The sequence below is a fragment of the Podarcis muralis genome, chromosome 7, assembly GCF_964188315.1.
Source record: "Podarcis muralis chromosome 7, rPodMur119.hap1.1, whole genome shotgun sequence".
In the NCBI taxonomy this organism is placed as follows: domain Eukaryota; kingdom Metazoa; phylum Chordata; class Lepidosauria; order Squamata; family Lacertidae; genus Podarcis; species Podarcis muralis.
Window position 1 is genome coordinate 42,519,053 of NC_135661.1, and position 26,115 is coordinate 42,545,167.

General features: G+C 43.0%; 1 protein-coding gene across 2 annotated transcripts in view; it reads right to left on the reverse strand.

The window, feature by feature from the left end:
* The window catches only part of ZC3H18 (zinc finger CCCH-type containing 18), a 58,236-nt gene extending 33,585 nt beyond the window's left edge, over nucleotides 1-24,651 (reverse strand). For both annotated transcript variants that reach the window (XM_028739958.2, XM_028739956.2), the window contains exons 1-6: nucleotides 24,487-24,651; nucleotides 13,185-13,819; nucleotides 6,153-6,237; nucleotides 4,813-4,967; nucleotides 2,869-2,961; nucleotides 438-595 (exon numbers count right to left, since the gene is read on the reverse strand). In XM_028739958.2, coding sequence (XP_028595791.2) covers nucleotides 438-595; nucleotides 2,869-2,961; nucleotides 4,813-4,967; nucleotides 6,153-6,237; nucleotides 13,185-13,805 — 1,112 coding nt within the window. In that variant the 5' untranslated portion in view covers nucleotides 13,806-13,819; nucleotides 24,487-24,651. The remainder of the gene's footprint in view (nucleotides 1-437; nucleotides 596-2,868; nucleotides 2,962-4,812; nucleotides 4,968-6,152; nucleotides 6,238-13,184; nucleotides 13,820-24,486) is intronic.
* Nucleotides 24,652-26,115: the final 1,464 nt, after the last annotated feature.

A 26,115-nucleotide genomic window follows, 5' to 3' on the forward strand; every position in this document is an offset into this window, starting at 1 on the left:
TTGCAACACAATAATGTTAAAAAAAACCCTTTAAGTATTAGAAGCATGAAGCTGGGATGATACTGGGAATTGCATTGGGGCAAGTGCAGGAGGTCATGACTGCCTTAGCAACATAGCACACCAGGAAAAGGCAGGCTTGTGTGACTGTTTTCAGTTGGGCTAAAACAGAAGACAATTGATGGAAAGAAATATAGCTATCACACTTCACGTGTGCCCCTCTATATGGAGAAGAGTGTTGCACAGAGAAGAGCCCCCCTTGAATACCAAGGAAGGGCTCTTGAAGCGATGAGAGCAAGTGTGTGTTGCTACTGAACAACACAACAGAGTGCTGGATAAGCCAACACTGCCCTCTGGAGGACTGCAGTCAGATCCACAGAAGCCAGCCTGCTCAAGTCCGCATTCCTGCCACAAGACAGAATTAGACAGTTGCGTCTTACGTCGAGTCCCGAACATCCCGAGTGATACGATAGTTCCAGTCCCGGAAAAATTCATTCTCTTTGTCAAACTCGCGCTCGTCCTCTCCGATGGTCACCGTGAACCGTTTCTCCTCAAAGTCGGGCTCCTGCTCTTTCCTCATTGTGGCCTTCTTTAACACCTAAGCGGGCGAGAGGTAAGGAGTCGTCCGTCTAGAACAGCCTTTGCCAGCCTGGTGCCCTCCAGATGTTTTGGACTACAGTGTCTATCGGCCCCAAACTGGTTGGCCCCCAAACACCTGTCAAGCACCAGGGTGGCAAGGGCTGTCCTAGAGCAGAGGCAGCAAATCCCATTCTGTGGCATAATGACCCACTGCAGAAGTGCTAATATCCCAACAATTTATTTCTCATCTTTTCAAATATCAACTACAACCTAGTTTTGTTTTTTTAAATAATAATGGATCATATTTTAAAACACATTACAATTTTGAGGTAACACTTAATTCTCTGTGTTTGTTTTTTAGAATCATAATGACAGAATCCCAGACCACATGCTAAGGCTGAGCTACACAAACACACTTTTTCAAAAGCTTAAGCTGTTTCCTTTTGTTTTGAAGAGTTGTCACTTTTTATTCTTTTGGAATAAAAGCAGCTGCCATCTCCCAACTGGAAATGAGCACTATTCATTTCCTAAAGAACACTGCCCTTTGCTATTTACTGCAGCCTTCTCAACCCTGGTGCCCTTCAGATGCTTTAAGAGACTGTAAGTCCCATCAGCCCAGCCAGCATTGCATGGGAGTTGTAGTGAAAAAGATCTAGAGGGCATCAGGTCAGGAAGGACTGGCTTACTGCAAATAGCACCTTCAGAGGCAGAGAGCAGCCAGGGTCAGGGTAAAGAATATATTTTTGGAAGGAAACAAGTGCAAGACCCCGATCCAGATTGGGACAGGTTTTCTTCAAAGTAAAAGTAGCCACTGAAACAGGATTTTTAAAATGTGCTTGGTCCTTATTAGTTGTTTTAGCCTTGCTTTTCTCACAGCCACTCACTGCAACAAACATCACCAAGGATGGAAATGAAGCATTTTGGATACGAACTGATAAACCAAGAATGCTGGGTATCCTTCTGTTTGTTTGATGATGATAATAATGATGATTTTAAAAAGCACCATCTTGGAATGGGGAAACCCAGCCAGATGGGTGGGGCAAAACAAACAAACAAACAAAAAAAATTATTATTATTATTATTATTATTATTATTATTATTATTATTATTATTATTATTATTATATTATTATTATTATTATTATTATTTCTTCACTGTGTTGCTAGCTGCTTTTAACAGGCTCCAGAGATTCAGATTATCACTATTATAATTTATTACATTTATCAGTTGCTTTATACAAAATAAAAAGTCTCAAGGTGATTCAGCAAGGTAAAATACAACAAATAAAAGCAATTTAAAAAAAGCCATACTAAACACTAAATACTTTTACTTGAGTAAAAGATGAACACCGCTGCAGGAGACAACTCTCATTAACTAAAGGCCTGAGTAAAGAAAGAGGTTGTAGCAGTCCACTCTTACCAATTTCATTTATACGTATAAAAATAAGTCTCATCATCCCAAGTACAATAATGGAACTGGATATGGAAAACTCTTGACTCAGCCATGCGGGCTCTTGGTGGCCTATCACGTGCTGTCATGCATAAGTCACAGGGAACGCAGCTTTTGCTTTTGTGTTTTGAAGAGTAACCTGCGTGGCAATCTCAGCCTTTTCCAGAAAAACACACACTTTTGTTGTTCAACTCAATATTTAAAGAGGGTTTCCTAGGGAACTTGCCCAAAATTTGAGAGAGAGATAAGATTGCACAGCGCATGGTCACTGAGGAAACAATGTGCTTACTATAAGAAAGGGCAATATACTGTTCACTGGCGGAGCACGTGTTTTGCATGAGATGCAAACACTAAAGGGGTGAACTTTAAAGTGGTGCAATCTTCCATCATAGAACCTCAAGCAGCCGAGCCGTGTGTGTGTAGATATATCACTGCTGGATAACTTGAAGAGCTACTCAAGTCAAGAGTTGATACTCCTTAGCAAGGCAGATCAATTGCCTATCTCTAGGGCCCCAATTCCAACATAATGAGAACAAGCAAGTGACAGCCTTGAGCTTGCATGCTCTCTTTACTCCTCCAGAGGTGAGACACTTTAGGTCACTAGTCGCCAGAAAGAGCAGAGCAGAGTTTCCCTTTTTGTCTGGATGGGGGAAATGCCACCATCAGAAGCCTCCCGTTTCCTCCCCTTCTGCATGAGCAGACAATCCCAAGGCTCATGTCTACTCATTCCTAATTATCCAAGTGTTGATTTGGAGGAGATTCTGAATACCTGTGAACAGCAGCCTAGTACATGCTCTTGGTTCATATGTATTTTTCCTGTTTGTCCCCAGACAGCTGCTTTACCTCTTTCGCATGGCGGAGTCCCCGTTCCCAAGCACTTTCTGCTGGAGGGTCTGGAGGCGGAGGTGGCAATATTTCATCAACTACAGGGGCTCCCTTTTAAGAAAAGAGAAGAGGATGGTTTCAGAATGAGGTGACACACATTTTCATTAGGCCCTCTTTCCCTTTCTCCCGGCCCATTGCTTCTGTTCTGTTCAGGGAAGTTAAATGAATTTGCCCAAGGGCGTAAAAATATTTATTTTTAAAGAATAAGAAGAAATTGGACTGTCCTACCTTAGAGAATGCTTTATCTCAAAGTCTCTGCCTTCACCAAGGGAAAGGGGAAATCTTTAAAAGGTTTTTGTTTTAGCTTTAGTCCTTTAAGTATTGGCAGTATTTGCACATGAAAATGAAACATCTTAGAAAGCTAATGACAGGAAAAATGTATGCCTTTACAAATAACTCAGGGGAGCTTCTTGCTCCAAATGTGCATGTTACTGCATACTCAGACTGGTTTGCTTTAGGATTTCAGCAAAATTAAGAGAACGTTCCTTCACATGGCAGCTGCACTCTCTCAACACAAGGAGAGTTGTGTATCTTCCATAAAATCTGGTCAGAAGGTTGTGTTCCAAGAATCTTAACAACAATGAAATTTGTTTGCATGAAAGAGTTTTGATGAAGGAAATTGGGTTTTCAAGGGAAAAACAGGCATGATCTGGAAAAGGGGTGAAGGGGCCTTTAATGAAGCTTCTTTCTAGAAAACAATCTTAAAATTTAAGGAAGGACTGCAGCCCCCAACCTCCATGCAGAGGCTTGCAGTCTACTTATTCCAACATTCAAAATCAGATACATCAACAAGATTTGACTATAAACATAAAGCTAGCCCCCGCCCCCCTACTGTCTGGGTTTTCAGGGATGGTGAAACTGTGGCCTTCTGGACGTTGTTGGACTCTCATCAGTCCCAGCAAGCATAGCCAGTGGGCAGGGATGGAGGGAGTTTTAGACTAATAACATCTGGAGGGCCACAGGTTAGCCAGCTCTGCTTTAGGAAATAAATCATCATGCTTAGAGATCACTTTATTTGCAACCTCCACTGTTGGAGGCAGTACCGTATTTTTCGCTCTATAGGACGCACCGGACCATAGGACGCACTGGACCATAGGAGGGGGAGAACAGGCTCCGCAGAGCTCCGTCTCCCTGTTCTGCCTTTGGGCTTAGCGGCGCAGTCTGCATTCACTCTATAGGACGCACACACATTTCCCCTTAATTTTTGGAGGGGAAAAAGTGTGTCCTATAGAGCGAAAAATAGGGTATGTTTCTTGAGCAGCAGTTGCCAGGTAACACACCTGAGGACTCATTGGAGTATCTGCTTGTCCACTGTGAAAACAGGATGTTGGACCAGCTGGGCCTCTGGCCTGATCCAGCAGTCAGGCTACTCTTATGCTCTTATGACCATGCTTATATGCAAGTGGCTTTAAAGTTGTGGCTCAGTGGCAATGCATGTGGTGTCAGAATTTGAGGTCATTACACCCTGAAACATGGTACATGCACAACTAAGTGATCTCAAATAATGGGGCTGAAAATGAGCCCTTGCCACCGGAGGCTGTTTGGTGTGGGGTTTTTGGCCAATCCAACCAGGGCTGACAGTATAGGGCTAAGTGAACCGTTGCTTTTGGAACACAAGAGCTGAGATTTTCTAAAATAAGAATCCATAGGCCAAACAAAAAGGCACTGAAGCTTGCACATGACCCAGAGGGACAGCACTGTCCCCATCTCACCCACTCACGGTTTCTGCAAGCATCAACAGACAAACACAAGAAAAGGTGTAGAACATGGAAATGCCAACTTGATGCTCCTCACTTGCTCCAGTGTTTGCATATCTTCCAATGCAGTGTAGCCTGGTCAACCTCTTGGCATTTTAAATTAAACCATGAATGATAATGCATTAAAAAAGTAATATTACCATACCCAAGGATTGGCTGGCATCAGAGGGTGAGGCCCAGCGCCAATGGGTGGTGCGCCATTTGGAGAGAAAGGATCTGGCTTGGAGATCAAAGAGTAGTTTCCTTTGTCATTTACACCAGGATGAATGAACCGACAGTTCATACCCCAAGTACAATGCCCTATGGGGGGGAAGCACACAGAAGGTTTAAAATCTCCATGAATGGAAAAAGTAAAAAAAAGAAACACAAAAAAGTGACTGGAGCATATGTATTTGCTGCTTTTTTATGAATTGCCCAGGTCCTAAGAGAACTTTGGTGAACAGCTTTTATTAAAACCTAGCAGAGCTCAAGAGAGAGTTGTATCCTTGACCCAAGTGCCAGGAGAAGCTCATCTTTCCATTGCCATATAAGTGTCCAACTAATCCCACCCCTGAACCTGGAAGGTGCTTAGCTTAAACAAGTTATCTCAGAATAGTTCAATCAATTAAAAACCTTCCGAGCAACTTAAAATGTGCCACTGATTAACCGCAAAGGCATTTTTAATTAACTAAACATTTTTAATGAAACATTTTTTAGCACAAAGTACTTATAAAAATTACGGATGGAAAGTACCATCTTGAAGTACCACCTTGAAAGTATTTTGTATGCAAAATAAGTGCCTCTTTTACAAGGATGCCTACCTCAACACAAGCATCTCTCTCCACCACCTAAAAACAAAGCAAGTCTGCTTCTTACTTCAGAAATATATTTATCCAGGTTCCAATTTAATTAACTAATTAATCAAGTAAAACACATAGGATTTCTTTAGTTTCTATTTAAGACTGGAAATGACATGCATTTTTAATGTCCTTGTTTTTATTGTCAAACAGCATTAAAGCCAACCAATTAAACATATATTTTAAAAGGCCATGGAAAATCTGACTGCCACCCACTGCAGCCATGATGGTGGGACTTGAGATCCAGATATAATAAAAAATGGCTTCTGAGTCGTAATTACTGAATGGAGTGTTCATATAAAAATGCAGGATGTCTTGGAATACCAAAGACCATGGATGTGGGTTCTTTCCTCGTGCTCAGCTTCTGGCTATCCCAAATATCTGAGTGGTTACCGCTACAAACATACCAAGTGGCCCTGCCAGGATCTGATCCCAAAGGATTCTTACGAAGGCCTTTTGTGATGCTTGCTGTGACAACATTTGAGAACGTTTGATCTGATGTGACTTGATAACATACAGAAATAAACCTGGATAATGCACTATGTTCAGAAGCCACAAGTCTCGGGAGGCAGGATGGCAGAGGCAATAAGTCCTGACAGCTGCCTCTGCAAGCTCCAGGAGAGAGGGAGCACTTGGGCATGGCTCCTACCTTTCATGAAAAATCGACAGGTGAGACGCGGCCTCACTTTCCTGTCATTTGGGTCTTTTACCTCTCCCTCTTCCAGATCGTCATCCTGAAAGACATAAAGAGACAGGTATGTAAAAGGCAGATGCTGCTACAGCAGCAATGCTGCCAATTATAGAGTATTTGCTTTGCTACCCTTCAATCAAGTTGCACATTGGGAGACAGGTGAAGCCAAACACTTTCTATCCACCTGCTCCTGAACAGGTGGACGGTGAGCCACGTTCCACCAGCCATAACAGGTCCAACTGAGTCTGTCATTCTCTTCCTCCTTTCTCTGCTATGTGTGGCTCTTAAGAAAAGTCAAACATTTGTAAACGTTCAGCATGGCAAGGGCAGGGCTTCTCTGTGTTACAGAGTACTCTCACCTGCCAGTTATCTTCCACTATTAAACATACAGCTCTATCTCTTCTCAGCTATCTATCCCTTTCCTCCAATTGCAAAACTGCCAAAATATGGCAGATTCAAGAGCTGGGCTCCAAGCAAATCTTGTAAGATTTAAAGCAAGTGTACAGACACCTTTTGATTCGCACAAGGTAACTTTGGTGAATGATAAATTAACCTGGAACAGATTTTTTTTTTTTTTTAATCTCCCCACCCTCGCTTCCTGCCTCCCACTTGGGCACAGAACATTAAAAGTGCTTTATTTTATTTCTGGGTTTCTCCTATTCATAGATCTGCAGGATGCCAGGTATGCAGATGAGGTTCCACCCTATTAAGTTCAGAGGCAATCTGTTTACAAGCAGCTCTTAAGGAGAGCAAATAAAACCATTTCACTGTTCATTGCTACAAAATCCAACTCTCCCCGTTTCAGGAAGAACAGTGCAGAATTACAATGTGGTACAGCTCTTACATAGTCATAGAAATGAAAAGCCACACCACAGCACAACATGTGGAGAGAGAAAGCTGGGTGCTCTTTATGACAGTCTTCAAAACTAATAACTCGGAAAAGTCAGACAGTAAAAGCAAGATTGCTTTTAACCAAATGAGGGGCCAGAGCTCAGCAGTACAGCATATGCCTTAGATGCAGAAGGCCAGAAGCTGTGTCCCTGGTATCTTTTTTGGGGGGGTGGGGAAGGTGGGAGAAGTTACTTCAGTGGTGGGCTGCATACTCTGCATGCAAGAGATGCCAGCTTCAATCATTGGCCATGCTGGATGAGCTTTTCTGTTTCTTATTTAATTATTTTATTCAGTTTTATAAATAAACAGTAAATACAAAGTAATTCATCACTAGGGCTGGGTGATAGATATATCAATATATTGTCCAAAACTGGTTTGAAGTCCATATAGTGATATTGGTTTCATTTTTGACCTGGCAATATATCACGAATCATGGTGTGTGTGTATGTGCGCACTATGCAAAAATCACAATATGGGAAAAACCGTGAAGCCAGCCAATGCTTCTTTCAATTCCTGCAGTCCCTGTTAACTCTGCCTGCTTAGCGCTTCCCTGCCTCCTGCAGGGGGCAGCGAATCACAAGAGGAGGAATGGGCAAAAATCACGATGCAGGGAAAACTGTGAAGCCAGCCAATGCCTCTACATAGCTCCATCCTTATTTCAGACATTGTGATATATTGCAATGTTTAGCTGGTGATATATCACAATGGATCACTGCCTTGCTGTGGCGAAGGGGCTTGAATAACTCAGAGAAGCTATGAGCTATGCCGTGCAGGGCCACCCAAGATGGACAGGTCATAGTGGAGAGTTTTGACCAAACGTGATCCACCTGGAGCAGGAACTGGCAAGCCACTCCAGTATCCCTGCCAAGAAAACTCCATGGACAAAGACAACAGGCATATAAAAGTTAGGACGCTGGAAGATGAGCCCCTCAGGTCGGAAGGTGTCCAACATGCTACTGGGGAAGAGCGGAGGACAAGTACAAGTAGATCCAGAGCTGATGAAGCGGCTGGGCCAAAGCCAAAAGGACGCTCAGTTGCGGATATGCATGGAAGTGAAAGGAAAGTCCAATGCTGTAAAGAAAAATATTGCATAGGAACCTGGAATGTAAGAACCATGAACCTGGGTAAGTTGGATGTGGTCAAAAATGAGATGGCAAGAATAAATATTGACATCTTGGGCATCAGTGAACTAAAATGGACGGGAATGGGCGAATTCAGTTCGGATGACTATCATATCTACTACTGTGGACAAGAAACCTGTAAAAGAAATGGAGTGGCCCTCATAGTCAACAAAAGAGTGGTGAAAGCTGTACTGGGATGCAATCTCAAAAATGATAGAATGATCTCGATACGAATCCAAGGCAGACCTTTTAACATCACAGTAATCCAAGTTTATGCACCAACTACTGGTGCTGAAGAAACTGAAATTGACCAATTCTATGAAGACTTACAAGACCTTATAGAAATGACACCAAAGAAGGATGTTCTGCTCATAATAGGGGATTGGAATGCTAAAGTAGGGAATCAAGAGATAAAAGGAACAACTGGCAAGTTTGGCCTTGGAGTTCAAAACGAAGCAGGGCAAAGGCTAATAGAGTTCTGTCAAGAGAACAAGCTGGTCATCACAAACACGCTTTTCCAACAACACAAGAGACGACTCTACACATGGACATCACCAGATGGGCAGCATCGAAATCAGATTGATTATATTCTCTGCAGCCAAAGATGGAGAAGCTCTATACAGTCAGCAAAAACAAGACCTGGAGCTGACTGTGGCTCAGATCATCAGCTTCTTATAGCAAAATTCAAGCTTAAACTGAAGAAAGTAGGAAAAACCACTGGGCCGGTAAGATACAATCTAAGTCAAATCCCTTATGAATACACAGTGGAAGTGAGGAACAGGTTTAAGGATTTAGATTTGGTGGACAGAGTGCCTGAAGAACTATGGATGGAGGCTCGTAACATTATACAAGAGGCAGCAACTAAAACCATCCCAATGAAAAGGAAATGCAAGAAAGCAAAGTGGCTGTCCAACGAGGCCTTACAAATAGCGGGGGAGAGAAGGCAAGCAAAATGCGAGGGAGATAGTGAAAGATACAGGAAATTGAATGCAGATTTCCAAAAAATAGCAAGGAGAGACAAGAAGGCCTTCTTAAACGAGCAATGCAAAGAAATAGAGGAAAACAATAGAATGGGAAGAACCAGAGATCTGTTCAAGAAAATTGGAGATATGAAAGGAACATTTTGTACAAAGATTTCCATAATAAAAGACAAAAGTGGAAAGGACCTAACAGAAGCAGAAGACATCAAGAAGAGGTGGCAAGAATACACAGAGGAACTATACCAGAAAGAAATTGATGTCTCGTATACCCCAGGTAGTGTGGTTGCTGACCTTGAGCCAGACATCCTGGAAAGTGAAGTCAAATGGGCCTTAGAAAGCATCGCGAATAACAAGGCCAGTGGAAGTGATGATATTCCAGCTGAATTATTTAAAATTTTAAAAGATGATGCTGTTAAGGTGCTACACTCAATATGCCAGCAAATTTGGAAAACTCAGCAATGGCCAGAAGATTGGAGAAGATCAGTCTACATCCCAATCCCAAAGAAGGGAAGTGCCAAAGAATGCTCCAACTACCGCACAATTGCACCTATTTCACACGCTAGCAAGGTTATGCTTAAAATTCTACAAGGCAGGCTTAAGCAGTATGTGGACCGAGAACTCCCAGAAGTGCAAGCTGGATTTAGAAGAGGCAGAGGAACCAGAGACCAAATTGCAAACATGCGCTGGATTATGGAGAAAGCTAGAGAGTTCCAGAAAGACATCTACTTCTGCTTCATTGACTATGCAAAAGCCTTTGACTGTGTTGACCACAGCAAACTATGGCAAGTTCTTAAAGAAATGGGAGTGCCTGATCACCTCATCTGTCTCCTGAGAAATCTCTATGTGGGACAAGAAGCCACAGTTAGAACTGGATATGGAACAACTGATTGGTTCAAAATTGGGAAAGGAGTACGACAAGGCTGTATATTGTCCCCCTGCTTATTTAACTTATATGCAGAATTCATCATGCGAAAGGCTGGGCTGGATGAATCCCAAGCCGGAATTAAGATTGCTGGAAGAAATATCAACAACCTCAGATATGCAGATGACACAACCTTGATGGCAGAAAGTGAGGAGGAATTAAAGAACCTTTTAATGAGGGTGAAAGAGGAGAGCGCAAAATATGGTCTGAAGCTCAACATCAAAAAAACGAAGATCATGGCCACTGGTCCCATCACCTCCTGGCAAATAGAAGGGGAAGAAATGGAGGCAGTGAGAGATTTTATTTTCTTGGGCTCCATGATCACTGCAGATGGTGACAGCAGTCACGAAATTAAAAGACGCCTGCTCCTTGGGAGAAAGGCGATGGCAAATCTAGACAACATCTTAAAAAGTAGAGACATCACCTTACCAACAAAGGTCCGTATAGTTAAAGCCATGGTTTTCCCAGTAGTGATGTATGGAAGTGAGAGCTGGACCATAAAGAAAGCTGATCGCCGAAGAATTGATGCTTTTGAATTATGGTGCTGGAGGAGACTCTTGAGAGTCCCATGGACTGCAAGAAGATCAAACGCATCCATTCTTAAGGAAATCAGACCTGAGTGCTCACTGGAAGGACAGATTGTGAAGTTGAGGCTCCAATACTTTGGCCACCTCATGAGAAGAGAAGACTCCCTGGAAAAGACCCTGATGTTGGGAAAGATGGAGGGCACAAGGAGAAGGGGACGACAGAGGACGAGATGGTTGGATAGTGTTCTCGAAGCTACAAACATGAGCCTGACCAAACTGCGGGAGGCGGTGGAAGACAGGAGTGCCTGGCGTGCTCTGGTCCATGGGGTCACGAAGAGTCGGACACGACTAAACGACTAAACAACAACAACAACATATCACAATGTTTAAAGCCAGTTATCACTCAATCCTGATGTTCACCTCTACATACCGTATTTTTCGCTCTATAAGACGCACCAGACCACAAGACGCACCTAGTTTTTGGAGGAGGAAAACAAGAAAAAATATATTCTGAATCTCAGAAGCCAGAACAGCAAGAGGGATCACTGCGCAGTGAAAGCAGCAATCCCTCTTGCTGTTCTGGCTTCTGGGATAGCTGCGCAGCCTGCATTCGCTCCATAAGATGCACACACATTTCCCCTTACTTTTTTAGGAGGGAAAAAGTGAGTCTTATAGAGCAAAAAATACGGTAGTTCCATCCTTATTCCACACATTGTGAAATATCGGTATATCGGGATGTTTAGCTGGTGATACATCGCAATGTTGAAAACCAGTTATCATCTAGCCCTATTCATCACACCTCGTTCCTTATTACAATGCTATCATCTAGCCCTATTCATCACACACTATCATCCTTATTACAATGCTAACAAATATGTTATTTGACTCTGTCCCACTTTAGAATTGATGGAAAAAGAACATACCCTCCATGGCCCCACCACTCTCAATGGAAGCAGTTATACAAGCACCTACCTGTAAGTGAAATGAAATGCAGGGAACTGGTCCTGCACTACAAGCAAGTAGAGGATGTTACAGAAATGCCATAAACATTCAGAGTCATCACATACCTTGCAATACATTTACCCGTATGGTTTGAGGGATGGGAAAGACTAGTTGGCAATTTTACACAGTCACATAAAGCGAGCCAAGACAGAGATCATGCATTCCAGACTCTGGCATAATGGGAAGGAGGCTGTCGATTGTGATTTTGTCATTAACATACATAAGGAAAGGGTACCAAACTGAAATGGTTTTTTTCTTCTTTGAAATGCCATAGGACTCTTCCTTTGAGTGTCAATTTTAACACAAAAGCTAAAAGTCACACTTTGTGCTACCAGTAATCTATTGTAACCCCTTATAAAGTTTTCCAGCGTTTAGCCATTCACCATGCTGGCTGTGCTGATGGGAGTTGTTGCTTGCAACACCTGCAGGGTACCATGTTGGCGACCCCAACCTAAAAAATTCTCAGACAGCAGGGATGGGAAAGGGCTCTGGGCCTAAAGTCAAAATTGCTGACTTGGTATATGGCAGCTTTCCATGTTCATATGGATAGCATGAAAGAGCAGGCCTTGTATTGCATTTATCAGAGAGAACCTCAGTAGTGGATTTTAAAAAGAAACCTTCCAGGATGAGTAACGCTTCTGCTATGCTCTCTTTTAAGAGAATGACTGGCATCCATTTCCAGAAGCAGGTAGGTTTTAAGGCAACTGATAATGCAGAAATGCCAAGCTTACATGAATAGGCACAGGTTATGTGTATGCTTCAGACAGTCCACAATCAAGTTTCCTGCCACCAATAAGCAGATAGAAGGAAACTGTCAAATGATATTTACTTGAGCTGACAGGCCTCACTAGACTACATGGAGATGCAAACCTAGGTATCCTGTTAACACATGAAACTGCCTTATTCTGAGTTACACCACTGGTCCATCTAGCCCAGGAGGATCTACTCTGGCTAAGGGTTCTTCCCTAAGACCACAAGCAAAAGGAAGCCCTTCCTAGCCTGTCTGTCTTCTAACTGGAGATATGCAAGGGACAAACTTGACACTTCCTACATACCAAGCATGCACTCCAACTCAAAGTTGTGGACAGTCCCTTACTATTTCTGAGAACCAGGAGGAGAATGAACCAAAGTAAAGGGGAAACTCCCCTGCTGCTACTCCAGCTCTGCATACACTGAGAATGTGGGGAAGAAACTCAACACTATAGTCCCTCCCAAGATTCTGCAAAAGAAGATCATGGGCTCTGTCTAGATGCTTCTCCATCCCTTTGTTCCTAGGTTTTCTATTTCTGAATGAGGGTGCTTAGAAAGAATGGCCTGATATGAGATTGACTGGCATCTGGAGATTCCAATGATGATAGTGCTGTGAGACGCATGTTAGGATTCCTCTAGCTGAAAATGTACCTATGAAAACAGCCCACAAGAGGTCCTTTTGCATATGCAGGAGGTCTAGGAAACAGAAGCGGGAGGGGGAGTGCTGTGTAAATCCTGGTTTCCAGGGACACTGGCTGAGGGCAAAACCTGAGATTGTGGGAAGGAGGTGAACTTACATCAATCTCGCCATCATCAATTTCTCCGTCTTCCTCTTTCTTCTTCTCTTTGACAGGCTCCTGCCCACCTCTTTCGTCGTCGCTCTTTGTGCCAGATTTTTTCTCATCCTCAGGTGGTTCATTTACCTTCTCTTCCTCCTCCTCTTCCTCTTCCTCTCCCCCAGCCTTGTCAGTCTCATCGTCAGCCGCAACGGTGCTTGGCTCCTCGGGAACCTCCTCATCATAGTCCAGTTCATGTTCGTCTAGTTCCCGAGTGACTGAGGAGGCTTCATCACCCAAGTCGTTTGCCTGTTCTTCCTCATCCTCCTTGACAGAGAGAGAGCCCTTAAGCTCCCTGCTTTGCTCATTATTGTCGGAGTCCTGAGACTTGGTTTCACTTAAGCAGTCCTCTTCACCTGAGTGGTTCTCTTCTTCTTCTTCGTCCTCCTCCTCCTGACTCAATATTCTGTCAGCATCTTCCTTGCCTTCTCCCAAAGTGGTGCCCTGCCCGTCCTCTCCATCCTCTTCTGAGCCGCTCTCTTTGAGGATTTCGTCATCAGACAGCAGCTGGTCCTCGTCCTCTTCCTCCTCTTTTTCGTCGGGAGAGCGGGGGTTTTGCTCAGGGCTTTTGGAAACATCCATCAGGGCCTGCTAGTCTGTAATGGAGAAAAATAAATAGCTGGATGGGATAATGTGTAAACATTCAGCCTCAAGCATTCCTACATTTCCCAGCTGTCAGATACAGATACTCCTTAAAAATGAATCCTCAGTTTACAATCCAAGCAGAGAGACTGGGCCTGCTTGCCTAACAGTACCATTTAAGACTGCAAGTGTTCAAACCAGAATTTCATCTGCTCCCAGTTACACAGAGTAGACTATATAAGACAGTAACTTGTGAACCATAGTAGGTGTATGTGAAAGGTGAGGCCCACAGCATTTTACCAAGTACAAGCTTCTGATCCTTATGGAGGAGAATGTGTGCAGTTTGCCTGGGGTTGGGGAGGCACCTAGCACCAGGTGTTCTGCACACATAAGTCTTAAAAAGGACATAGCCAGTTATTTCTCATGTCCTCTGCACAATACATCTAACCTTTACCTTTATTCTCCTCTAATTTCTTCCTCCCCAGCACTACCATATCTAAACATAGCAGAAAAAAACATGTTTTCTGAAAGCCCAAAACATGCAAGGATAATTAATGTGAGATCAATAGATTTGTGTAATTCTCAAATTTACTCAGAATGTAGACATGTAAATTCATGACACAATGGTATGCACACAGTCCTCATTTGAATTTTTATCCCTAGGACTTAGAACAGATTACAACCCCTAGACAGTAAAAATTCTGGGGCAGCAGTCTTAGTCTGTTGCAGCAAAATCACAGAGGAACTTGTGGCACCTTAAAGACAGGTGGCACCTTAAAGTGGCAGAAGCCCACTTCACCAGAAACTCTTGTGGTATCAAATTGGATGCAAAATTATGACACTTGCCAGGATTGTGGGTGGTCTTAATGCCCCAAACTCTTCAGCTAAACAAGAGAAGGCTGAGCAGATGGATTTTAAAGACATAAGGCAGCAGCCACAGCTACACTGAGAGGAGGACAAACACAAACCCCTATGTTGCAAAATGTAACAATCTACAAAAATGCAAATGCAACACGCTGGCTAATAACTGTTAGTGAATATATAATCGGTTATGATGTCATTCAAAATATACGAAAAAGCCACTTCAAAATGATGTATATATTATACAACACATCTCACAAAACATACAAGTAACTAAAAGTTGTTATATGCATCAGAGTCAAAGAATCAAAGAAATCAATGAATAGCAAGGAATGCCAAGCCATCTCTCAAAGGAAGACGTCTCACAAAAGTCTCAAAGGAAGACGTCTTTCCAAAGTTTCAAAAGGACAGTATATCCGGAACAGTTCAACTGTTTCGGAATACAGTGGTACCTTGGGTTAAGAACTTAATTTGTTCTGAAGGTCCGTTCTTAACCTGAGGTACCACTTTAGCTAATGGGGCCTCTCACTGCTGCCGCCGCGCCACCACCACGCAATTTCTGTTCTCATCCTGAAGCAAAGTTCTTAACCCGAGGTACTATTTCTGGGTTAGTGGAGTCTCTAACCTGAAGGGTCTGTAACCCAAGGTACCACTGTAAAGTCTTCATTAGCTGGAAATGGAATATAAGGCACTGCAAGCAATGAATGACAACAAAACTGAGCAACCTGCATGTAAGTTACACAGTAGAACAAAATATATAAAGAGATACATACCGAATAATTATCAATGAAATATTCATACTAGTTGGGATCATGCTAGTGGATCAGTGCTCACTGGATAGTGCAGCTGCTGATGCTTACAACACAAATGCACAGGACATATAAAGTTGACCACTGTATAACTTACATGTAGGTTGCTCAGTTTTGTTGTCATTCATTGCTTGCAATGCCTTATATTCCATTTCCAGCTGATGAAGACTTTATTCTGAAACAGTTGAACTATTCCGGATATCTCCTTTTGAAACTTTGGAGAGATGTTTTCCTTTGAGAGACGGCTTGGTGTTCCTCACTATTCATTGATTTGTTTGATTCTTTGTTTGACTCTGATATATATATAACAACTTCTAGTTACTTGTATATTTTGTGAGATGTGTTGTATGATATATACATCATTTTGGTGGCTTTTTCATGTATTTTGAATGACATCATAACCGATTATATATTCACTAACAGTTTTTAGCCAGCATTTTGCGTTTGCATTGTTGCACACTGACAGGAGGAACAGGGGTACATCTACGGTGCATATAACAAAAATCAAGAGTAGCAACAATTGGGGGGTGGATGAGGGATGGTATTCCCAGGCTTGGGATGTGGGATGCAGGCAAGAGTGCAACATCAGCCACCGGTAGGTCCCAAACAGCCTGCTGGAGTGAGAAGCATGATGGAGAACAGCAAGCAATGGAAAGACCAAGCTGACATTTTAACTTCTACCATTATTTATCTATTGCCAACAATTCAGCCACAAAGGAGAATTAGCTAACCAATTAGCTAAGGGAGAGAACAATATTGAAGGCAAAGCAGTGACAGTCAGAATTCCTGCAATTGCTGTTTCAACAGCACCATCTTTTTCTCTCTTTCCCTCTGAAGCTCTCATTGTATTGCTTTTCTTATCTCACCTCACAGGGTGGGAAGAAATTAAAGTTCTGGGATGAGTTATCAAACAAACAGTCAGATAGCTGGAGTTAATTAGAATCCACTGCCCCTTTACATATGTGCAGAAGTAGTTAACCTGGAGGTTGTTGCCAAATTCTAGAACACCTAGTTGTTTTCTGCCCTTCTAACCCTTTCCCCTTATGCTTCTGCTGATATAATTAGTCTTACAAAAGTCAAAGGGCAAATAGGAAGGAACACCCAAAGAGTGTTTTGCAGGTCTTTATGAAAGGGAGGAAACATGTGAATGCAATAGTTTTGCCCCCTCCTCCTTACTAGGCTATAATGGATAGAAAAATGACACTCCAATCTAAGTGCCAACAGCCAATCAACGATGCTGGTTACTGGTTACTGCCAAACCTGTGTGCCATGAACAGCAGGAGACCTAACCTTTTGCCATCCAGATGATGTTGAACTAAAACTCCCATCAGCCATCAGCTGGATGGTTCTGATGGTAACTGGAAGTCCAAAATATCTAGAAGGCAACAGGCTAGCCATCACTGGTGAACATGGATATCCTGAGTACAAGCAAAACCACTGAGCCTTCAGGAAAGGTAGGTTGACTTTGAGTTTTCAAAGTGACTGGAAGATTTAGCTGCATGTTGGGTTGTTTAGAGCCCTCTGCATATATTCTGCCTTAAACATAAATAGACTATGTGTAATATATATGGGACGCGGGTGGCGCTGTGGGTTAAAGCCTCAGCGCCTAGGACTTGCCGATCAAAAGGTCGGCAGTTCGAATCCCCGCGGCGGGGTGCGCTCCCATCGCTCGGTCCCAGCGCCTGCCAACCTAGCAGTTCGAAAGCACCCTCGGGTGCAAGTAGAGAAATAGGGACCGCTTACTAGCGGGAAGGTAAACGGCGTTCCGTGTGCTGCGCTGGCTCGCCAGATGCAGCTTGTCACGCTGGCCACGTGACCCGGAAGTGTCTGCGGACAGCGCTGGTCCCCGGCCTCTTAAGTGAGATGGGCGCACAACCCTAGAATCTGTCAAGACTGGCCCGTACGGGCAGGGGTACCTTTACCTTTAATATATATGTAATATTTAGGCTTCGTAATGACAATCACTTAAAAAATAGTATGTACAACTTTGAAATAGCCCATTTTTTCTTGTGCTGAGTACATTCAAAAAGCAAATTAATTCATTTTATGGAACAGTACATTTTTAGAAGTTTTTTTTTTTAAAAAAAAAAATCCATTCCACACCACTATATTAGACCCTATGTATTTTCTTTAGAGAAGTGGTAATTAATTTGCAGTCCTCTAGATGTTGTTGTATTCCTGTCAACCCAAGCCAGCATGACGGGGTCAGAGATGATGGGAGTTACAATCCAGCAACAACTGGAGGACCAGAGATACCGAATACTTGCTTTAGAGAACGAAAACCTTCCTCCATATTGCACAGTATTCTTGCGTTTCTCCCCGCACTAGGTGTAAAGTTTCTACAGCTAGCCTTGATTTGGGCCTGTATATGTCAACCTTCTTCCTACAGGCACGAAAACAAATAGCTAATATTCAAAAAGTAGACATAAGACACAAAGTGACAAAGATAAAGTGATATTAGTAACACATAGAATGTCCTGGTAGGTAATAAACTCCCAACTTTAAGACCTTTAACTTTAGAATGCTGCAAGAGTGTAATATATGCCAGGGCACATATGTATTAGACTGGAGGAATAAAACAGGACTTATTAAAAAGAAAAGTAAAATTAACTGAAGGAGCCCTTAGCACAGTTTGATTCACTAGACTCTTACTTTGAGAATACCTGTACATCAAATTTTGGGACAGATTTGAATTTCCAACTGAGAGAATGTTATCAGGAAGCTTAAAGAATGCTACTAATTGACTTCTATTAAATTGTGGCTCAGGGCAATAAAGTGTAGCTTGGAAGAGCTGCCCATAAGTTTGCCATTTCAAAAGCACTTAAAGGCTAGAGATCAGAAACATCTATGACCAAAAGCTTGCTGTACTGGCTATTTTCCAATTATGATTTAAAATGGTTTAATTACTTCAGAAATTATACCCTGCTGAAGACAGGCCCAGAAGTTTGTTTTCAATCTGAAACACCCAAACTTAAAGGTCGGCATTAACAGGCTTACAGAAATGTAGAGAGTCAGAGGAAGATGAGCTGGAATAACTGATTCTAAGGCCAGCTGAAACAGCCAGCTTAAAAACCAAATAAGATTTGAGAGGTAGTGGCAGAGATACTTTAGTAAGTCTGGAAGGTAATGTCTAGTTATATTTCATCAGCAAGACTAAAGGAGGCGAAGGTATTTTGCTCACTGACTGTTTAGCTCACAGAATTCCATGTGTGCAACATTGCCCCATGACTTCTCAAGTGACATAAAAGTTGTGCAGACACCAAGAATATCCCTTGTACCTGTGACAAAGCAACAGAAACACTAGAAAAATTATCACCTTCCAAACAATAGTTATGTTTTATACAGCACCCCTCTTAAATTCATGATGATAACAGTGTTAGAAACTCAGATATATAAGCTAAGCACCAAACAGTTCCTTAAACTAAGGTTACAGTCACCAGAACAGAAGGTCTAGTTGTCATTTTGGGGTAAGACAGCTCTAAAGACTGTGACATCTGGCTATTTCTGATGACAACCTTGAGCTAGGTTAAGAACTTCGAGAACTTAAAGAATAAAAGTCACTTGATCCAGGGACAGTCTATATATATATTGCCCTATTTCTATCTCTTTCTCTTAATGGTGACATGGAACATTCATAACATAAGAATGTTCTTCACAACTGTAAGCAGGGCAGTGGGGTGGTGTAAGTGAAGACAAGCTACAACAATTAACTATAACACCGTTCACCACTCCTGCTTGGGCTGCATAGAAAAAGCATTTTGGTTCCTGAAGTTCGTTCTAATTGTGCAGATAAAATATACCGTATTTTTTGCTCTATAAGACTCACTTTTTCCCTCCTAAAAAGTAAGGGGAAATGTGTGTGCGTCTTATGGAGCGAATGCAGGCTGCGCAGCTATCCCAGAAGCCAGAACAGCAAGAGGGATTGCTGCTTTCACTGCGCAGCGATCCCTCTTGCTGTTCTGGCTTCTGAGATTCAGAATTTTTTTTCTTCTTGTTTTCCTCCTCCAAAAACTAGGTGCGTCTTGTGGTCTGGTGCGTCTTATAGAGCGAAAAATACGCTAACTGATAGAATTCTACAGAATGCGGTATTAGTGTGTGAAAACAGTCAAGAGCCAATGAATGGTACAGATGCAGGCACCATCCTGGTGCCCAGTCATCTTCACTTGGTCACTGGTGCCTGGCTAATTTCGAATACTGGATGAAAGGGAATTGCATAAGAAGCAAGAATGAACAGGGGAGCAAGCTGTGAACAACCATGTCAGTCTGGAGGAAGATCTTGAGTTGGTATACGTATAGGGCTTCACCGATGGATTAGCAGATGGACATATTTGAGCATAGGAAGACATTATTCCTCCCTCAGTCAAATGGCTCCCAATCAAGGAGAGTGTGTGTATTTGTGACCTCCCTTGGCATGTGGCTCAGCTAACTTTAATCTGAAATGTAATTCTGTCCCATTAAAAAGAAACCCCATACCATGTCAATTGCAGCCAATCCTTACTAACACAGGATAAAAGACAACTATTACCAAGCCTGGAGAATGGAGGACAGTGAATGGATATCTTGTGCCACAGAAGCCAAATGAAACTAAATAAATGGGTGAGCTAAAAACCAGTATTTTCAAACATATGTTATTATGCTCATGACCAAAGATTTTGAAAGGTCTAACAAGAGAAATGTTTCTCTCTATTGTGAATAACATGGGATTTTAAAGCGAACAAGATTTAGCCTTTGTCTCTGTGTTACCATTCCCCAAAGGAATTTTGCCTGAAGATGGTAATTTGCTTCTCTAGTTAGGTCTCAGATGAAATAGCATTTTCTTCCATTTAATTTAATCTGTTTGTGGGAATAATATTTAGGGAAAGGAAATCTTCTTTTCACCCCAGAAAAATCTAACCATGAAGTGCTCATTTTAAAGGTTAAACATGGAATAGACGGAATGTTAAGTGATCAATGAATAAGGCCCCAAAAACATTTAAAATACCTATTTGCCACATTCAATTATTTCCATAACAATCATCAATTTTTTAAAGAAACTGGCCTTCAGCATGTTCCTAGGTGCCAGCATCAAATTCCTAGGTGCCTTGAATTTTTATCCAGTGCTGGCCAAGAATGAAGGAAATTCTGCTATATTATTGATTACATAATGAGTATTACTAAAGCTCGCTCTGAGAAAATCAATTCATGGTCTGTTACTTTTACAAAGAATTCCAGAAGAACCTCCTTCTAATTTAAGCATGGTGTAGTGATTAGTAGCTAACTAGGGCCATGGAGATGTAGGTTTAAATCATCATTCAGCCATGAAGCTCACTGGAAGACCTTAGGCTAGCGTATCTCAGATTAATGTATCTCAATTTAACCTACCTCACAGGGTTGTGGGGAGAATAGCACGGGGAGAGGAGAACTAGGTATACTGCCTTGAGGTTCAAAGGATAGGACAAAAGTAGAATAAAAAAATGAAAATACTTGGCCACTGTTGAGAACGTAGTTTGATCACTGTGAAGTCTACCCAATGCTACCTATCCATGGTACTGACTATGAAATGGTTTAGAGAGGAAGGGTGAGCAACATCTAGTCTCATGCCAGATGGGGCTTTGGTGATCAGGGACTGAAATAATACTGGGTTTGCAGTTCGCGGAGTATTTTGTTTGACAAATGTCACACCCACTCTATTCCTGCCCAGTTACAGGGACAAATGCAATTGGTGCTTATACATTGAAAGTAATTTGTTTAGCAGAACTAAAGTCCATGCTTTTAGTGTATTTTAGGTTGCAATCATATTCCCATTTACCTAGGAGCAAACCCTGTTGAACTCAATGGGACTTACTTTTGTACAGACCTGTAGAGGACTGTGCTGTTAGTATGATTAATTTTTTTTTCTGGCTTAGACTTTCTTTCTGCTGCTGCATTTGATTCTTTTTATTTATGGTCATTTTATGTAAACTGTTTTCTGGCGTTTTAAGCTTAAAACCAGCAAATAAATACTTTAAAGAACAACCAACAACAACCCACCTTTAGCAGTACTGTTCTTAACAGCCCAGTAACGAATGGGCATCTATCACAAAGTCTGTTGCTCTAGCCATAGGTGCTTGAAAACAATAAGACTTACCGGCTCCTTATACATAGATCCACATAATACAATGGGATCTTATACCACATATCTATTAATTTTTTTTCTGGCTTAGACTTTCTTTCTGCTTAGACTTTCTTTCTGGCTTAGACTTTCTTTCTTATACCTTATACCTATCTTATACTTATTCTTTCTGCTTAGACTTTCTTTCTTATACCACATATCTATGCAATGCCAGGAGAAAATGAAGCTAAGACGGAGAAGTGTCATTAAGAGCCTAGAAGGAGCATGCTACCTTTTGAAAACACATTTCCTCAAAATGCAGAGGGCTGATGAGTGGTTAAACATGGTTTATCTTGACTTTACTTAGCTCTCACTAATCCACAATGCTTAACAACTTGTCAGGAGTTTTTTGAAAAGATCCTCCTCCACTGGCAACCACAAGGGAGGTGATATAATGCAATGGCCCAGAAAGAGAGTAAAGTTTTGAATTTTGCCTCTGCTATGCACTTGCAAGGTGGCTGTAGGCAAGCCATTCTCTCTCAGCATCAGTCTCTTTCCTTATCTGCAGTATGTTGATAATACTAATTTACCCTCTAAACTTTTATAAGGATGACAAGATTGGTTATGTGAAGACTGAAAGCACTCTGAAAATGCTAAGTATCAACAACAAATCCTAGTTATTCTTCCCAAGGTACCAAAGAGCTCCCTATTAACAGAGCTTATCTTTGAGATATCCAGGAGCTACCAGGCCACTTAGGAATACATGCAGAGTCTTCACCAGCTAAGACGGGACTAACAAAGGTCTTGATCTTTCATCTTTCCTACACCCTATCCCTTTTTCAGCACTCACACTTCCTTCTGCTCCCTAACACAAATCACATTTTGAGCTTTCACATCTTAAATTAAGACCCCATTGTATTACCTTTCCTCACTTCAAGCAATCCTTCAAGCCTTTCAATATCTCTATCCATACAAAGCAACACCCAATTTCGCCATTTAATTAATTAATTAAATAATAACAATAATTTTATTATTTATACCCCACCCATCTGGCTGGGTTTCCCCAACCATTCTGAGGGCTTACAGCTTATATATAACATAGTAAAACATCAAACATTAAAAACTTCCTGATACAGGGCTGCCTTCAGATGTCGTCTAAAAGTTATGTAGTTCTTTAACTCCTTAACATCTGAAGGGAGGGCGCCACTATCGTTATGCAGTCAGGGGATGTGTGTTCCCACCTTCTCCCTTTATATGAGAAACCAATGATAACTTCATGTTCATTCATGCAAAACTTAACTTGATCAAGCATCCTTTGCATGAACCTCAAATCTTCATTTCAGTTAAACCTCCCCTTTGAATTTTTACTTGCAACTTCAGAGCATCTCCTGTCTCTGTGCTGTCCACAGATAAGTTAATACCATCTCACCCTCTTTTGCCACTCTCTTTTCAGTAACCAAATCCATGTTCTTAAGCCTCCCAGCAGAATCAGTGTCAACCTACTCAGTCATTTCCCATCTGAGCTGTTGCCTTACATACCCTAACTGCAGCATTGGCCCCTGTCAAATCCATCCAGCTAATGTAGCCAGCTAATGAGGAACCCACATTGGCACTTGTCATCACAATTTGCTTTCCATTCACTGAGGACTCAGTCTGTCCCAATACACCCTTCAAAGAAGGAGCAGCCATCAACCTTTCACTATACCCCCCTCAATTTACCACCACCACCACCAATCCCAGAGGCCATAACTCAGTGCATTGCATGCAGAAGGTCCAATGTACTATCTCATGTCAAGGAGAGATTTCTCTGCTTGAAACTGCCAATGACAGGAATGAGACTGGGCTTGGTGGAGCAGTCATCCAACTCAATATAAGGCAACTCTTATAGGGCAGGGATAATCAACATGGTGCCCTCCCAGATGTTGGTGAACTACAAGTCTCATTATCCCTGCTATTTGGCTATGCTGCCAGGTGCTAAAAGGAAATGGAACCAAAAAATATTTGGAAGACACCACATTGGCTACCCATGTTTTAGATGTTCACCATCACTCTGTGGAAAAGCACATACTGAACCTCTCAAATTCATTTCTGGTTAGAAAAGAGAGCAGCTAGGTTGCATAGGTTTATCAGAAGCATCCACAGCTCGGTTGCAGACCACCTTCTTTGCTTGCAAAAGGTCACAGGTTAAACCCCCAGCATCTCCATCAAAAGGATCACTAGTAAGACTGCTAGGAAAGGCCTCTGTGTACCTGGGAACATGGAGAACTGTTCAGATGACAACAGCAGTGTGTCTGGGTCAATGACCCAACGCATCTTAAGGAAGCTTAACATTCACAAGGGTAGCCAACATGATGCTCTCAACTCCCATCAGGCCCAGCTAACATGATCAATGATCAGGGATAATAGGAGTGGGAGTCCAAACATCACGGGGGGGGGGCACCTCTGGATGTAGCAATCCCATCTTTTACCGGCAGTACGAACCACCTCATGCGGAATGGGAGCAGCCTCAAACTTCAGAAAGATGCTTCCAGGCAGAACAGGGCTGGGCTAGGTTGCCTGATGCTCAGACCGCTTCAACTGTTAACACGGAACGTCCCTCTTACCCCTCTGCTCGAAGCCACCTTCATCCCCACAGGGCAACGCCGACCTCCCCTTTTCCCGCCTCCTTGTGGGATGCCCTGGAGGTCACCCCTTTGACACCCCGCCACCCTCAACAAGCCCTCCTGGGTGGGGGGAGTCACAGCCTCCTCCCCCTCCCCAATAACGTCATCCCCGTTCAGGGCTGGGGGAGCGGCCTACCACCCCGCCCTCCGAGGACCCAGAGCGCGATAAGTTGAGGTGAGGGAGGCGCCCCCCCTCCAATTCCAGGGCGCCTCAGCCCAGCTCCCTTACGACCCTCCGCCCACTTCCGGGCCTGGAAGCCGGGCCCGTCTCTCCTCACCTGACCGGACGGGAAGGGGACGAGGAGGGAGGGAAAGCGGCTCCGAGAAGCGGCAGGGCGCGAGACAGGGCCTCTACTGGCGGCGTCGGAGCAAGGCGGCCATGGCGTGACGTCATTCGAGCGCGCCGTCGGCGGCGGCGACGAGACGGCTAAAGAGAGTGTGTGAAGGGTTTGTGGAAGCGCATGCGCAGAGGCGCCCCGGGCAGCGAGAGATTAAGAAAAAAAATAGAAAGGGGTGTGGCGGCGCATGGTTAAGCTCCAGAGAAGTAGTCGGAGGGCGGGGACCGCCCCTAGAAGGTTTAGCAGCCAATCAGACGACCTAACCTAGAGATGGGGCGGGAGACAGAGCTTTGTTGCGCTTGCGCACTGAGTCCTTTGAGCACTTTTACTGTCCAGAACTTGTTTCACGGTCACTGTAATATAAAGCAAGAATGGTTCTGAGCACGTGCAGAGTGCCTAGAGCGCCAGCGTTGCAACTCTTGTTTTTCCCGCCCCAGCACACATCCCTTGTGTCAGGCATCCGTCTACCTAAGAACGACACAAGGCTCAGAAATTCAAAACCTGAAGCTTCCATCCAATGTTGCAGCAACTGATTTCCTACGAAGCTAAGCGCAGCAGATGGTTAGGGTTGTTGATTCCAAACCCCATCCTTTGGCAGGCCAATGGTTGCCATCATTGCTGGCAGAAATTCAAGAGGTGAAGCTTTCTCCCAATGCTGTATGTAGAGTTTGGTGAAAGCTACACCAGTTGATTTTGACAGCACAGTTTGAGGAAGCTCTACAGAAACTAATCAACCATTTTGCTCATCAGCCTGACAAAGACCAACATCCTGTGTCAGGACGACTCCAGCACTTCTTGCCTCAGTATCGGTGACCACTTGCTTGAGGTGGTAGATGATTTTGTCTTCCTGGATCCCACCATAACCAGCAACGTCTCCATTGATGCTGAGCAAGGCAGCTACGGTGATGGCTTGCCTCTCCAAAAGTGTATGGGAGAATGTGGTGCTAACGTCCAATACCAAGATGAATGTCTACCAGGCTTGCTTGTTGAGCATGCTGCTTTATGGAAGTGAATCATGGGCAACTTACAACCGCCAGGAGCAATGCCTCAACACCTTCCACAGGCACTGCCTCAGGAAGATTTTGGCCATCACATGGCAGGACAGAGTCTCAAACAATGATGTGCTCTTCCAAACCCACATTCCCAGCATGTTTGCACTCCTGTCTGAGTGATGTCTATGCTGACTTGTTCACAGAAAAATGATTTTCTAGCAAAAACAGGGCAGCAGATAGGGTGTTTATCCACTGTCTGTCTGTTCCCCCACAAAATTCAAGAAATGACAAATAGAAAAGTAGAAAATATAAACAGGGAAGGAGAGAACGAACTTAGAAAACCCAGGTTCAGATCCTCACTCAGCCGTGAAGCTTGCTCAGACCTTTGACCAGTCACTGTCTCTTAGCCTGTTGTTGTGAGGATAAAATGAGAACCATGTGTATCACCTTGATCTCCTTGGATGAAAGGTGGGTTGTAAATGTAATAGGTTAATAAATAACAATAGTGATCAGATGTGAGGAACCTTTTGCCCTCAGGTGTTGCTGAACTACAACTCCCATCACACCGAGCAAGCAT